The sequence below is a fragment of the Saccharomyces kudriavzevii genome, assembly GCF_947243775.1.
Source record: "Saccharomyces kudriavzevii IFO 1802 strain IFO1802 genome assembly, chromosome: 4".
NCBI lineage: Eukaryota > Fungi > Ascomycota > Saccharomycetes > Saccharomycetales > Saccharomycetaceae > Saccharomyces > Saccharomyces kudriavzevii.
Genome location: NC_079275.1, coordinates 249,821 through 265,149, shown reverse-complemented (window position 1 = coordinate 265,149; position 15,329 = coordinate 249,821). Strand labels below are relative to the sequence as shown.

Below are 15,329 nucleotides of genomic sequence, written 5' to 3'. Positions count from 1 at the left end.
GAAAAACAAACCAAATTACATATTAACAACTTTTCGTTGATGAAAGTGCAGAACATCGAGATTACATGACTACATATGTTGCACTGTGTAGGAATGAACAATAACCGCAGTGGCGGTTTGTATATTCATTGATCTGACCACGCCAAACTGTTGAATCTCTAAACACAAATCCAATACACTCAGTAAAGGACCTGGGATACCAAACGCTTCCGTACCCAGCAAGATTAATGATCGCTTCGGGAATTGGAAACGGTTATCGAGTTTCACCGATTTATCTGTTTGCTCCAAACCAATTAATGTATACCCTTCTTTTTTTCTCTCCTTCATGAAGCTTGCAATATTATCCAAGGCAACCTCCTGAATGGGCATCCATCTATCGGCAGTCACTGCAACATTTTTAAATTGAGGGTGGTTTTTAACTTTGATATCCTGCACGGTTAACAGTCCAACCCCTAAAACATCACATAATCTACAGATACCGCCTAGATTTGGTGGCTTGTCCACTAATGAAGAAACAACAATCAATTCGGAACGCGTCACGACATCATTGCATTTCTTGTTATCCAAATCAAGAACTGTTTCCCAAGCGCCACTTTTTGTTTGCAATGGAGAAGCACCGCATGTAGTGTCCCCGTTGCTGTCACCATCCATGTTGATTTCTCTTTTATCAAGCCAGAGTGATCTTTCATCGGTACCAATAGGTAAAATATCCTTGACTTGTGAATATTTCTCAAAAGTTGATTTGGAAATGTACGGACAATCATGATCGGTAACTTTTCTGAGCACACCGCCAAACATGTTCGTTAGTTTGCTATCCTCTTTCAAATCCCAGATGTTGGCATCACCAGCGCGATATTGGCCAAATATTTGAGTCTTTTTGGCGTTGATGTACAGATTTTCAATAACATTTCTTAACGTGTGATCTGAAAGATAGATTTCAAATGTTGGCCATAACGAAATTATCAAAGAGTTAGAAAAGTGTCTCACAAGAGGCTTGTTTGAAGCCGCATTAGGAACTAATATGCAAATAAACTTGTTCAAAAGCTGAATAAATCCAAACTCCCCGTTATCATTCATCAATCCTTTTAGCACTATATAACATATCTTTTCCGCACTAACGACAAATACCGGTTTACTATGATCCTCTAAGAGCGAAAAGAGATAATTTTCGGCAAATTTGGAATTACCAGTCTTGTAGCAATCGACTAGCTTCAAAGAAATAAACCATTCTTTGTACAATCTTACCAATGGAGAACTTTCATCCTCAATACTTTTCAGAATTCTGATCGTGCTAAATTCATTCAATTCTAGTTCGCTGATAGTTTGCAATGATAATAACAATAATTGCCACTGCAATAAACGCTGTAACGCTTCAGCGCCGTCTGTTCTCTTTATAGGATACAGTGCATTAGTTTTTTCAGTGACTTTCTCGATAAATTGAACCTTGAAATGATTGTTTGCATTTAAAATGGAATCAATGATAGAGACTCTGGCTACTATCTCGTCTGGCCCATACACCTTTCCATACAACTCGTCACCCTTGATATAATAGCTGTTCAGTTTGTGATCGTATAAGTGGGAAATAACAGGCTTTAGCTTAAAAAGGTTAGCATTCATTTGTGGCTGTTTGAAAACGCTTGCCAAAATATTAATCAACCACCAACAGTCGTCACTTTCGCCCAAAGATCCCCCATGAAACTCAATGAAAGTTCTGAGTTGTGATCCAAGAAGAGGTAGCAGACTTCTTCTGGAATAACTCAATGATATGATCGTTTGTGCATGTTCCTCCAACTCCGAGGTCAGATTATTTATATATTGTTTTGTTCCAAAGTACAGGATAACAGGATGGAATAATCCCCTTATTAGGATTAGATGCAGTTCTTTTTCCTTCAAGACCAATCTTTCACTATTGATACTTTCCCATATATACGAAAATCTCATAAAAATGAATTCTACTATGAAAATATCATCAGCGGACACAGAGGTAGAACAATAAAAGTAGGAATCCAACATGAAATGCATTAAGTTACAAACGGCTAGATTGCCTAAATAATTTCCATTATCTTGGTTGATGTTGGCGTCAATCAAATTTAACAATTTGTGGAGTTCATCGTCATCCTTATTAGAGTTATCGCGATTTAATGCGCATGTTTTCAAAAAGGTACTTAGTAAATCAAAATACGCGGAATATGCACTATCCTTTACTTTGAAGCTCTCTCTTGGAGTCTGATTTACAAATGACTTGAGTATTTGGTATATGTTCAGAAGACCCTCAAAGGTGAGTTTTAGTGTATCAAACCTACATTCATAAGTCTTCTTGTAAACTTCAACAAAAAACTTGAACTTGTCAATAGAGAAATCTTCCTCAACTGATTCAAACAGATTTTCCACATTTATAGATTTCCATGTAGATATTGTGAAACTCGAGTAGCTCAATAGAGCTGTTGCATTTTGATAAGTATATTCGTTCGAAGGCTTACCAGAAAGCAGTTCAGTTAAAAAAGCTACGGCGTTTGACGTAAAATCAGGAATGTCTTGTTTCGATTTTGCAATTTCTATTAAAAACTCAGGGGTAACCTCGATAGCCTTAAAATCGAAGATAATAAAGGCTAAGAGATCGAAAATAGTATCCTTTCCAACATTCAGCATTAAATTTTCCTTAGCTTGCAAATCGTCAAAGTGAGAAACAGCAAGCTCTCTGTAATTTTCAAAAAGAGGCTCAATATATTTGTACGTTCCTCTCTTGAGCCTAATATGTGAAACTAATGTAAACAATAATTCGGATGCGGAAACAAATGGGTCAATATATAGTGAGAACTTTAAGTAAATTGTTTGAATTGTAGTTTCAAGAACTTCCTCTTCGGCTACGAATTCATACAACTTCCTGATTAGACCCAAATGATTAGAGTTAATTGATTTCACCTTGCTTTTTTGGAGGAATTCCAGAATGCCATAAGCCACATATATTCTAGATGGATCAAAAGAAGTTCCCTTTTCGATTAATAATTTTAAAATTCTGGACAATAAATCGGATAAGTCAACAGTTGTTTGAGTAAATAAGCCTTTGACAAATAACGAGAGTTTTTCACCATGAGGACAATTATCGCCTTTGACCTCGAAATAATGAGCTGACATTGCAGCTGGCAGAAGCGTTTTTGTTAATAGGGATATGTTTGAAGAGAACACAGAAAAGTCTGTGATTAAAAACATCAGCGTCATCATATATTTCCTGACACTCTCCATTGATGACTTCAGTCCTGTGGAAAGTAAAATAAGTCCCCAACTATGGTGCAAATGCACATTATCAAAAATTTTCATGATGTCTTGTTTAGCCGCTTCAATCTGATTCAATGATGTGTCTAGCGCAATCATTTCATACAAAGTGGTAAACTTCTTCCAACCATTGAGCATTTCGATGCTTGGAATGCTATTCCAAGTAAAAAAAGTTGTTTCAAACCCCACAGCATTTGCTGATAATTTCTGAATTGTTAATTTGAGGATTGAGACGGCCAATTTTCTGTGTTCATGCACTTCGTGATCCAGTTCCCTTTGAATATGTTCCCAATACATGTCAGTCTTAATGTAGCTGGTAAGTTCAGGTGATAAGTTCGATGTCAAGAGGAATCTCAGAAGAAAAGACAAACTGTTTTTTTGCTTCCAGGGCTGCTGGGAGCCTTCTGTGTATAATTGCTTGATGAAATTCCAGATAAGCTTATCAAACTTTCCATCAATATTACAACCTTCTGCTAAGGTTTTAATATGCCATCTCATTAACCTAGAGCAGCATTCGGCAATATCTTCTGAGTTGCAGCCTAATAATGGGACTACGATAAAGTCTAAGCTCTTCGTTGATACGCTGTTTTCATTTTCGTCAAAGAGATACACAGCTTCCAAGAAATCGAATAGACTAAGAACGTTCAAATTCAATTTCTCATGTTCAGCACCGACTTTTTGTTCCTGAGCCAAAAAATCGAAGAACGGTCGTACAGTCATCTTTCCAAATTCATCATCAAAAAGATGTTTGCAATTTTTGCTAATGATGTCACTCAATCGATAGCACATCCATATCTGAAATCTTTCCCATACACTGGGTAAATTACAGAGTAGGCGTGCAGAAATTCGTAGAGTGTCATTAATTCCAGTTCTCGAAGAAAAAAGCATTTCCCTAGGATCATCCTCCATTCTAGCGTATGCGACAACCTGCTCAGTTATTTTATCAAAGATTGAGGTTTCAATATTACTGTCTGTTGATATATCTAATGGCCCAGTTTCAATCAACTCCAGCACCTGTTCAAGATCGTCATTTTTGATCAAATCCGATATAAGTTTTAGTTGATCTCCCTCTGATAGGTATTTACTAATGAGGGCCCCTTCAACCATTACCAATTAAGAAAAACCTAAAGACCCTTCAACTATTGTTACAGTACTTTGATTGACAGATACACGCTAAGGTTTGGTCGGCTGTATGACGAAGATTGTCTTGTTAAATCAATGCTTTTCAATCCTGCTCATCGCCATGGTAAAACTTTTCGAAAGTCTTGATTTTTAGTTCACGTGATCTAAAGGCCATTACCCGACGCCTCACCAATTGTGCCCCCTTTAAGACATGGCTATTGAGTAAGCCAATAATATATTGATTGACACCAAGTCATCTATCTCCAAGGTAAGGAGATGATTAGCTCAAGTATTGGTGGTGCAATCAAACAGACTATCTAGGAGGTTATTTGCTTCAGCACACAATGTCAGACTCAAATGATGTCCGGGAAAATACTAAATTGAACACGGAAGCTCAGAACGCAGGAGAGGCTGAACTACCACATGGAACGACAGAATATGCAGAAGGGCCAGTAATTTCTAAGAAAGACGTTAAATTGGCAAAAAAAAAGAGATCAAAAAAGAGCGGGTCTGGAGGCGGCGAAAACAATAAAATAGAAAGTGAGTTAGTACATACCGCTCTGTTAGAGAATGACAACCCATTCATGGAGGAGCAGCCTGAAGGACTAAAAAAATCAACTCTACTGGAGATACCTGGTATGAAAAGCCATAAATTAAGAAATCCGAATGAAGATTATGAAGATGATTCGGAGGGGTTGCTGCCTTTGAACCATGAATCGAATACAGAAACGTGTAGAACCAGTCTAAGTGGAAGTATTAATTCTATGAACGAGGAAACTCCTCCATCTGAGGAATTTTTTGTAAGGAACAGAAAAAAGTCTGCCAGAATACACATACTTGAGGCGAAAAGAGTATCGGAAGGTCAAGGTAGAGCCTACATTGCCTATGTCATTCAATTTGAAAATTGCATTGTTCAGAGACGGTATAGCGATTTTGAGAGTTTAAGAAGTATCTTGATAAGATTATTCCCTATGACGTTAATACCGCCGATACCAGAAAAGCAATCAATAAAAAATTATGGCAAGTCAATAACCGGATCGAGCTCAAAATATCTGTTGCCCTCTGAAGGCTCTGGTTCGGTAGATCTGTCTTTATCCGTGATACATGCATCGGTCAATAATAGCGATGAAAAATTAATACGACATAGGATAAGAATGCTCACTGAATTCTTGAATAAACTTCTGACCAACGAGGAAATTGCGAAGACCTCCATAATTACTGATTTTTTGGATCCCAATAACCATAATTGGCATGAATTTGTTAATAGCTCGGCTACTTTCTCATCTTTGCCGAAAAGCATCCTGCAATGCAATCCAGTAGATCCCACTAATACTACCAGAATTCATGCCACTTTACCAATACCAGGCTCCTCATCACAGCTATTGTTAAATAAGGAAACGGGCGACAAAAAAATTGACAAGGAAAGAAGTAAGTCGTTTACTAGTATCGAACAGGATTATAAGCAGTACGAAAACCTGTTAGATAATGGGATTTATAAGTATAATAGACGGACTACAAAGACATATCATGACCTAAAGACAGACTATAATGAAATTGGTGAAGTATTTGCGCAATTTGCTCATGAACAGACTCAAGTCGGAGAAGTAGTGGAACAACTTTCTTACTTGAGCAACGCCTTTTCAGAGTCCTCAATGGCCCTGGAGAAACTAGTTGGAAGATTATACTACAACATAAATGAGCCTTTAAATGAGTCAGTTCATATGGCGACATCCGCAAGAGAACTCATTAAATACAGAAAATTGAAACACCTCCAAAATGAAATGATTAGAAGGTCCTTGAATTCCAAAAAATCGCAAATGGAAAAATTGGAAGCGCAAAGCAATGAATACAAGGACGTTGATAAAATAATAGATAATGAAATGTCTAAAAGTCACACTATTAATCTGGAACGTCCAAACAACAGCGGGAATGGCGGGAAGTCATACGGTGGGAAACTGTTCAATGGATTCAACAAATTGGCATCTATGGTTAAAGATTCCGTGAAATATCAAGAAACAGATCCCCACACAGCAAGCGTTAATCTGAGAAAAGAAATCGAACAACTTTCCGAGTCCTTGGAAGTTACCGAAAACGATTTGAAGGTTATTTCAAAAGTCATCAAGGATGACCAGTTACCCAAATTTTCAAAGGAAAGAGAGGTTGATTTGTCAGAGATCCTAAAACATTATGCCAGGTACATGAAAAATTACGCTCGGAAAAATTTGGAGATTTGGAGAGAAGTCAAGAAACATCAAGATCTTGCATAGCATTATGAGCATTTCCCTATAGCGTATATAGTAAGTATACGTGATATATTTGTAAAAACAACATAAAGATCAAAATAACGTCAAATGTGTTAAATAGACAAAAAAACATCATGCACTAGTCGTTGGCTGTATAGATGTTACGTGATTCATCCCGCTAAAATGTTTTAGGAGGTGTCTGTATGGCCAACTCAAAGATTTGAAAAAGGGAACCATATTTACATAATAGGGGGAGTTCAGTGTTTCCAGATGATTATGTTCCATAGCAGAAATTATTGCAAGCGCGAGTTGTGAAGGTACAATATCAGGAGCTAAAAATTTGGATGGTGTAGGGACGTCTACGAACATAGTTGTTCGAATTTTTCCAGGGCACACTAGTAATGTTTTTATACCAGGTTTATTATACCCTGTACGCAAATTTTTGAAATGCTTGCACATACTCTTGTGGAGACCAATCATGGCGCCTTTTGATGCGCCATACGAAGTCAGCCTTGCAGGCGTTAGTTCCCCGAGTACTGAGGCAATATCGATTATAAAGCCTTCTCCATTGACTATCATATCTGCTGCAAATGTGTTTATGATTCTATAAGCACCAATTAAGTTTATGTCAATTAATTCTTTCACCTCACTATTTGTCATATTTTCCAGCTTTTTGATATGAGCTACTCCCGCGTTATTTATAAGGATATTAACATTTCCGTGATCTTTCTTAATAGCTCTCTTTAATCCTTTGATATCATCTAAACTTGATACATCACATTGATAGTAGAAAATATTTTCAAATTCTTTTGCAATAGAAGCAGGTAACGGTTGAATATCTGCTACAATAACTTTACCAGCTTTCTTCGCAAGTTCCTTGGCAAGTTCTAACCCAAGCCCACTAGAACCGCCAGTTACCAGGACAGTTGCACGAATAGAAAGGATGGAATGGTTGTAGCTTGGCAGGCTTAAGATGACTGTTGGAAAATCCTTAAAACATTTTGTTGTTCCACTGGGCTTATGTATTTCATTCTTGCAGATCATAGTAGTTAAATCCTGGTAAGTTGAGTTCCAATGAAACTATTGATGGGCTGCCTCTAGTGGTGTGTAATTTTAGGTACGAAATATATGCATCCAAGAAGTGTCACAAAACACGTTACTGTTCTGACGCCAGCGGCACATAAACTATTTGAAACACTAAAATGATAAGGAAAAAAAGGCAATAATGCGACAGTAAGAAAGCACTACCAATAATGAATTTGACTTCCAGTTTGGTAACATAGGCAGAGACTTTTATGAATCTGAGCTTGTAATAATTAGAGCCTGCGGATAACATGCAGCATTTTCAAGAGTCCAATAGTATAATTCGATGCCGGGTTATCTCTTAATTAGTATCGGCTTAAGATGAGTAATGTTAAAGGCATATAGGTGAGAGTAACGATGGGAAGTATAATTTCTTCTTAGCAATAGACACAACCCAGTTAAAGTGGAAATAAACAGGTTTCCAAAAATGAACAGCATTACGACGGCGCCAGAATTTATCAGAGTAAAGAGGAGAAGGGATGAGGATTCTGTGCAGGCATTATGTATGTGTTGTAATATTTTCGATGTACTTGGGAATGTTCTTGACTAACTTAGCTTATTTGAGACGATTCTAGTAATTGATGAGGGGAAAAGAGTGAAGAAACAGAGGTTTATATTCAAATTGTCGAAGACTGTAAGCCCTGAAAGCTATCAATCAGAGCAAGAGTCCTCCACACCGCTATTGAAACTTGCTCATGAAGACCATAGACATTTTGTACTAGAGCAGAGAAGGAAGCGCCGTAGAGATTCAGATGACGACAAGACACAAGAAGGGTTTATAGGAGATAGTAACATTATAGAGGACGAAGGACTACCGCCAGAGATCAATCAGATGGTAAATGACTACTTAAAATTGAATATGGGTGTACAAAAGACCGAAAAGAAAAAACCGAGTAGAAAGTATTTTAGTGGGAAAGTCACAGAAATTGTATCACTACCCAGCCTAGATTACGTTTTTGATATTTATCATTTAGAGAAAATTCGTGAGGAAGAAGTTGCAAAATATAACGATGAGAAAAATATAGGGTTTGTGAAAATTATTGAGTACATAGATTTAGCTCTTGATGAAGAAAGCGATCCTAATGAGGCTCGTTCAGATGACGAGGATTCTAATGATGAAAACTATTATCAAAATGATTATCCGGATGATGAGGATGATGATAGATCCATTCTTCTTGGTAGTGAAGGGGAAGAGATAGCCCTATCGGAAGAAGAGATTGTTTTAGGAGTGAATAAGAGCAGGTTTTCCTCTTGGAATGACAACAAAATTTTAGGGCCCAACGGATACCAGGACGTGGAGGAAGAGTATGGAGATCTTTTTGATAGACTTGGAGGCAACAATAACGTCCTAAAATCTATCAATTCTTCGAATTTCATTGATTTAGATGGCCAAGAAAATGAGACAGAAAGAAGTGGCAATGAGGATGATTTGGACGTGGCGCTTGATACTGAATATCCTAGAAATGAATTCTTTCTAACGGATGCTGACAATCCATTGGCGAAGCACAGAGACAAAATTTTTCACCAATTACAGGAAAAAATCGATAGAAGGTGAATTTGCGGTCTCAAATTATCAAGTTGATGTAGCCGATTGCATGCAATTTTTTTCAAATATTTGATAATTTGCATCAAGAAATGTTTCAGTTTTTTACTTAGACATAAAGTTATCTTGCAGTATTTATAATTAATCATTTCAAAAGGGTGACCGTACGAGCGACAAGGTCCAAGTACTCTTTTAATTTTCCGCTGGATTGGAATAATAGATATATCTTGTCGTTTTCATTAGCAACCAACGAGGTAAACGTCAGAGCCTCGGAAATGAACTTTGGGATCTTCAGCAACTTTGCGGCCTCCACAAGCTTTTTATGCAATTCCATTATCAGAAATGGTGTATAGAGGGCTCTGATTTCGTATAAAATTTCATAATCTGTTGAATTGATCAAGTCCAAAGAAGTTAAATCCACTAGAAATGTCTTAATCAATTCAAATGTATCATTTGAAAACCCTTGGAGCTTCTCTATCAAAGTTGGAATGTTTGATTCTGAGTTCAATAGATTAATAGATTTTTGCCATTCTTCATATTCTTCTATGCCTCGAACCAAGCGCTCGTATTGTATAATTTCTTTTAGCAATTGATCTTCTTTTTCATTTTCAGAGATATCGTCCGCTATTTTCTCTAATTCATAATTCTTGCATATTTCTTCGATATCATTTCTCTTAATGAATATTTTGAGGGCCTTTACACGACCATTCAACAAAAACCTTCTTGATAGGGCGATTATTGAGTCAACGGCGTCCACATACAGTTTTCCCTCAATAAGCCATTCAACAGCATGTATCAAGTGCATATCGATGTCATTTATATCGAATGATATGGAAATTTCGTTGAAGGGTGAATATTCCCCCTCGGTCTCTCCAAAAACACGTTGCGTAGTTCTTCTCAATATATTTGATGCAGGCAGTCTTAAAAAGTTCATTATTTCGATTTGCTTTTGCCTTATCTGCGGATCCTCCAAAGAAGACAATATGAAGGAGTACGCTTCCAAACAGTCAGATTCACTGAGGAAAGCGGCGTATATTGGAATATTTTCATAAAGGCCATGCAATTTCAGGAGACTGATATATGTGGTAATAAGTTTTGACTTGTCAACCTCTTCGATGGAACCGGGATTAATTATGTTTAGAAAAATGGCTAAATGTGTAACTATCCTCAGGAGATAAGGCTTATCTATAATGTCATTGCTAGTTTCTGTTCCCTTTACAACATCGAGTAGCATTTCCACCGATGAATGAATAATTGAGGGCAGGGAATCCAATATGACGGATGCCATTAAAGCTCTAATTGGGTGTTCGCTTTCTGAGGGATGCCTTGAGGCGACCTTATTAAGCACTTCATGAACAGTCAGTGAATGAGAAGGTAATGGTATAATAAGCTCATCAGTATCAACTTTGTTGTTTTCCAAAAGGTAATTTTCAATTTCAATCCCTAAAATTTGATTTAAATATAAGTGAAGATCAGATTCCCAATCGGAGTATTGCATAACTTCTTCGTTTGGAATGTCGCTGCTTAAGTAGCTATATATCGCCCTTTCATATGGATCCAAGCTTGGTTGTTGCGAAAGACTATAGACAGTTCTTCTCCACAAAGAGTGTTTCTTGATGCCTTGTTGCGTATCAAATTCGCTTGCAATCTGAACATCAATATTAGGATTCAAATACTCTTGCACACCACATAGAATCATACAAATTGTAATGTTGTCAGCTAATTTAGCCTCCTCTAATGCCTCATCAACTGCACCTGCCAAAATAAGTTCGTAGATATACTTGAAAAAAAGATGATCTTCCTCTTTGTCTTTGACATCAAGTACATTATTATTTTCACGCAAAGGATAATCTAGATCACAGCTTTTCAATCCTCCAGAAATAATGCTATTTGACCATTTAGAAGTTGGTATATTTTGAGGTCTTTCCTTCACATGTGTATTTTCTTTGAGCCAAACCATCACTATCCATATTTGATAAAGTTGTATATTCTCTTGCATAAACTTTTTCTCAAATAATGCCCTTGAATTATAGGGTTGAACGCACATCTCGTCGAGATCGATATCAGCATTTCTGAAAACTAGTAACAATTCTACTAAATGCCAGAATCTGGCTTCTAATTCCCAATCCTTGGAAGATATCAATTTTTTTCGGTCCGTCGAATCAGCCAAATTTAGTGCAAATTGCCCAGCAGTTGAACGAAACTCCCTTATCATGTTGAATGGGTCAAAGGTATTTTGTTCATTGTTTTGTTCAATTTTGAATTCTTTCAAAGTATCCGAAAACTTCGTGAAGCATTCTACTTGGTGAGTGGGGGACAAATCCATTTGAGATGGTTATATAATCTTGTTTGGACTAGGACTTAATTATTGTCCGGATTTAGTTGGGCGATGTTGCAAGCTTTGAGATTTGACCAACCCATTCCAAATGTTGTACTTAGGTATTTACTCTAGTTTTTCACATTTTCTTCACAAATTGTCATTACGTACGAAAAATTTCAATCACATAGACGAGATAAATGCAGTAGTAAATTATCAAATGATAAGTATTATTTAGCTATATATGAGATGCAGAAGTCTGTTCTCGTTGAGAGCAGTGAATAGCACATTAGGGGAGCTATTCTTTCGCAAAAAAAGCTTGGAATTTCTACACGCACAACCATTCGGCGAAGACAGACCAACCAATTCCAGAGTCAGCAATCACTAATGCGCTCCACACGCCAGGCTCTTTAATTTTTATGCTTGTCTTCCAGGTACCGTAGGGAAAGTGGGGATCACTTTTGATTAGTTCTTGGACTCTTCCCGAAGGTGACTTGATAGCCATTGGTTGCCTGCGGTTCTGGTTTGATCCTTCATCACTGCTGTATATAATACCATCAGAAGGGCTTTGAATGATTTCGAATGAATACTCATTACCAAGAAACAAGTACCTGCTTTGTGGCTCGACAATGTATAGTTCGATTTTCTGTATGTTTTCGGAAGGAATTTTGGCCACGAATTCGTACTTCATGTTATTTCCCTTATGCGTTAATGGGATCATCATGGAAAGGGGGTGAATATTAGCAATGCTCGTTTGAGTGCCTCTGACACCAGAATGTATGTATAGTGAACTCTTGCTTACATCAGGTGGTAGGACAGCTTTAATGAGAGCAATTCTTCTACCGGACTCAGCTTTTTGCCTTTTGATTTGAGTTAGTGCTAATTCCATACTTCTGTATGCATTCGAGATTTCTTCATTATCCGTTGGAATGACTACAGATGCAAACACCTCAACATCATTAGGAATTTCTAGGGAACATTCATAGATCTCAGAATCCTCTAAAAAGGACAATGCTGTGCTAAATTTATATAGTTTCAACTCATTTTTGAAGAACGATGGAAATACTAATGGTAGGTATAACGCAGATAATTGATCAATGCTGGGAACAATGTGTTGTTCAAATTCCCTTGGTGGTACGTGTGTATAAATCATTTCTAATGGAGCCATTAAGAAGTAACTGTTCTCGGCCTTCTTAATCTTCCTGTTATTAACAAATTCATGAATCGGATTAGTTATATTACCTAAAATAACATCAATGAATCTCCATTCTCTGTTGATTAGTATCCTTAACCAGCAATGGTTGTACTTGAACTCCCAATTTAGTGCACTTGGCGTCTTCAGGAAACCTATGACAATTTCACAGGTAATACCTAATGCATTGGCTAACTTTTTAAAGAGCCACGTTAATTCATATGGGGTGCAATGCTTTTTAAATAGTATCTTCTCCAAGTTTTTAGGTTCTGCAGAAAAATCCGAGGATCCGTTGTCATCAGTCAAAGCAAACATTTCTGTGCAAAATATGTACATGCCTCTTAACTTTTCCAAAACAGTTGAATATCTTGCTGAAAACGTTGTTTGAGCCCAAGAATCCAATGCCATGCTGCCATCTTTAATGCACCGTTTCCAACTCATCTTGTCAATGTACTCCATGTTCAACTCAGCCAGTTCCACATCAACTAAACCGGGTTTTAGGTTACCTTTGACTTCATTAGTATTTAAACCATTATAAATCGAATCTTGGGGATGTAGGACCAAATCTCGGTTTTCTTCGAGAGCTCTCATATATCTAGGATGTTTCTCATATTTTGTAAGAGTTCTTGCTCTGTTCAAGTGACATTTTACTGAAATCCAGTCGCGAGCCTCGTCCGGTGTTGCAGACAGATTCAAGTTCTGGATGTCTGGTAGTTTGGGATATGAATTCGGGGACTTTGGTGAGGATACTGAGCTTGATGAATTATTTGTGCTCCTCTTTGGAATAATTATTTTCCTAAGAATATCACCCATTTTTCCATTTCGTGAACTGGAGTTGGACTCATTGAATTGCTGCGAATCATCAGCCTTTTTTGGAGAGCTTTTTGCATGTTGGGATCTTTGTAGTGAATCAGAAAATGATTGTGCATATTTATGTCTTGCAAAACTCCCAGCGCTAGTAGCACTGAAATCACTCATTAACGCAAAGCTGTTCTCACTGCTACAAGCAGAGTCATCTAGATATTGGGAGTTTGAAAATAGGCCTGACGAAATGGAATCCTCCCCCAAAGATGATCTCATTTCTGGGATGAAGCCGTCGTAGAATTTTTGGTTATCCTTATAATAGTTATATTCTCTAGAAGAACGTGCTAAACTTAAATCGTTGGCAGAATATGATTTCTTTGGAGCCCTTTTATCCGTCCATCCCATATTGTTCAAGTCTGGTAGTGGTGGTAGAGGTGGTAATGGATTATTCATGGACTCTTCAAAATCTTGTACTTTGTGATAGATTTGGTTAGATAGAGGTAAATTTGGTGCCGAGTTATTGTGATTTCGTGGTGACTGGGTAGTGCAGATATTCTTTCCATCTATTTTTTCCTTTGATCTTGCCTTTCTAGCTTTTGTCAGTGAATCTGCTGGCTTTTTTGGGGAACTGGGCATTGATGAAGACAACTTCTTTTTCGGTCTTGGTTCCTCGCTGGAAAACCTCGAAGGTACAGGTGGAATGACAATTTTATCAGACTGTTCTTGAATCCCTGTTGTTTTTGAAGATTGTCTATCGCTTTCGGATACGGATTTCGAGTTCAATCTTTCCTCCAAAAGTATGACAAAATTATGCGGAAAATATCCAGAACACTTCTTGTTTCTTAATAATCTGCCGTAGAACCAGGATCCGGCGATTCTTGTGACTTCCATGATATCTCCTTCCAGAAAGCCTAAGTCCCCTTTGGTTTGGCCTGACCAACCATACCTCGCCTTTACCTTAAAGGGCGGTTTCAAAGATGTCAATTTAGTAGCCATTTATGCAAATTTGAATATAATAGAGTAGATAAAGACGGATTGAAGTGTTATTATTGTAGTTTTCGTAACAGAACTTTTCTGAGTCCTCAAATTGAAATGAAATAACGCTTATTAATAGAGAGAGCAATGTATTCTTGAATGTATTCGAAAAACAGTGTGCGTCACAGCAAACGATTGATGCGTTGGGATATTATGAATGAAATGAAATTGGTGGAAAAAAATTATGATGTAGTATAATAAACAAAAACGATATTATTATGTTATGCAGATGAAGTTCCGTTAGTTCTTATTTTGTCTCTTGTTTCAACTGTACGGCAACCAATGATGGAGCAAGAAGAAACTAAAATATTCTTTATATTGCTTATTTTAAATAGTTGGGCCAAGCATACAGGCTGCCAGTTTCAACTAGTCGGCCCTTTCAGATCAGCTCAGTTGCTACCAAACCAGCCATTCGAGAATTTTTCATCTTTATCGCGCCCTGACAGGCACAATTTTTATTCAATATTTAGAAAAATGAAAAACTCTAGAAAGTCGCACCAGTTGTACTACTTATAGAATGCCCACCGTAAAAAAGCAGTGAATGTGTAAAATCAGTTCATGAAGAGAGGGAGTTTCATGGTGCCAATGAGTCTGTACTTTTCTTTCTTAGATCTTGTCGAATATTTTATATTTTTGACCGTTCAATTCGTTTTTCAGTAGTGCTAGTATTTTAAATATGGACCTGCAAGGGTTCACCGGTATAATTCTTATCATTTG

At 37.3% G+C, this 15,329-nt stretch overlaps 6 protein-coding genes across 6 annotated transcripts; 2 read left to right on the top strand and 4 right to left on the bottom strand.

Moving 5' to 3' along the window:
* Nucleotides 1-69: 69 nt before the first annotated feature.
* TRM3 (tRNA (guanosine(18)-2'-O)-methyltransferase) lies at nt 70-4,380 on the bottom strand (the record flags this gene model as incomplete). Its single annotated transcript, XM_056232274.1, has 1 exon — nt 70-4,380. One exon carries the CDS (start codon nt 4,378-4,380, stop codon nt 70-72), a length of 4,311 nt encoding a protein of 1,436 aa, XP_056086569.1.
* A 359-nt stretch (nt 4,381-4,739) lies between these two features.
* Nucleotides 4,740-6,662, top strand: ATG20 (Atg20p; the record flags this gene model as incomplete). Its single annotated transcript, XM_056232272.1, has 1 exon — nt 4,740-6,662. One exon carries the CDS (start codon nt 4,740-4,742, stop codon nt 6,660-6,662), a length of 1,923 nt encoding a protein of 640 aa, XP_056086568.1.
* Nucleotides 6,663-6,770: 108 nt separating this feature from the next.
* SKDI04G1320 (short-chain dehydrogenase/reductase) lies at nt 6,771-7,682 on the bottom strand (the record flags this gene model as incomplete). The annotated part of the gene is made up of 1 exon (XM_056232271.1): nt 6,771-7,682. One exon carries the CDS (start codon nt 7,680-7,682, stop codon nt 6,771-6,773), a length of 912 nt encoding a protein of 303 aa, XP_056086567.1.
* A 466-nt stretch (nt 7,683-8,148) lies between these two features.
* IWR1 (Iwr1p) lies at nt 8,149-9,276 on the top strand (the record flags this gene model as incomplete). Its single annotated transcript, XM_056232270.1, has 2 exons — nt 8,149-8,224; nt 8,297-9,276. 2 exons carry the CDS (start codon nt 8,149-8,151, stop codon nt 9,274-9,276), a joined length of 1,056 nt encoding a protein of 351 aa, XP_056086566.1.
* A 133-nt stretch (nt 9,277-9,409) lies between these two features.
* On the bottom strand, nt 9,410-11,590 carry NUP84 (Nup84p; the record flags this gene model as incomplete). The annotated part of the gene is made up of 1 exon (XM_056232269.1): nt 9,410-11,590. One exon carries the CDS (start codon nt 11,588-11,590, stop codon nt 9,410-9,412), a length of 2,181 nt encoding a protein of 726 aa, XP_056086565.1.
* Nucleotides 11,591-11,909: 319 nt separating this feature from the next.
* On the bottom strand, nt 11,910-14,573 carry CYK3 (Cyk3p; the record flags this gene model as incomplete). Its single annotated transcript, XM_056232268.1, has 1 exon — nt 11,910-14,573. The coding sequence occupies one exon, from the start codon at nt 14,571-14,573 to the stop codon at nt 11,910-11,912; it is 2,664 nt and encodes an 887-aa protein (XP_056086564.1).
* Nucleotides 14,574-15,329: the final 756 nt, after the last annotated feature.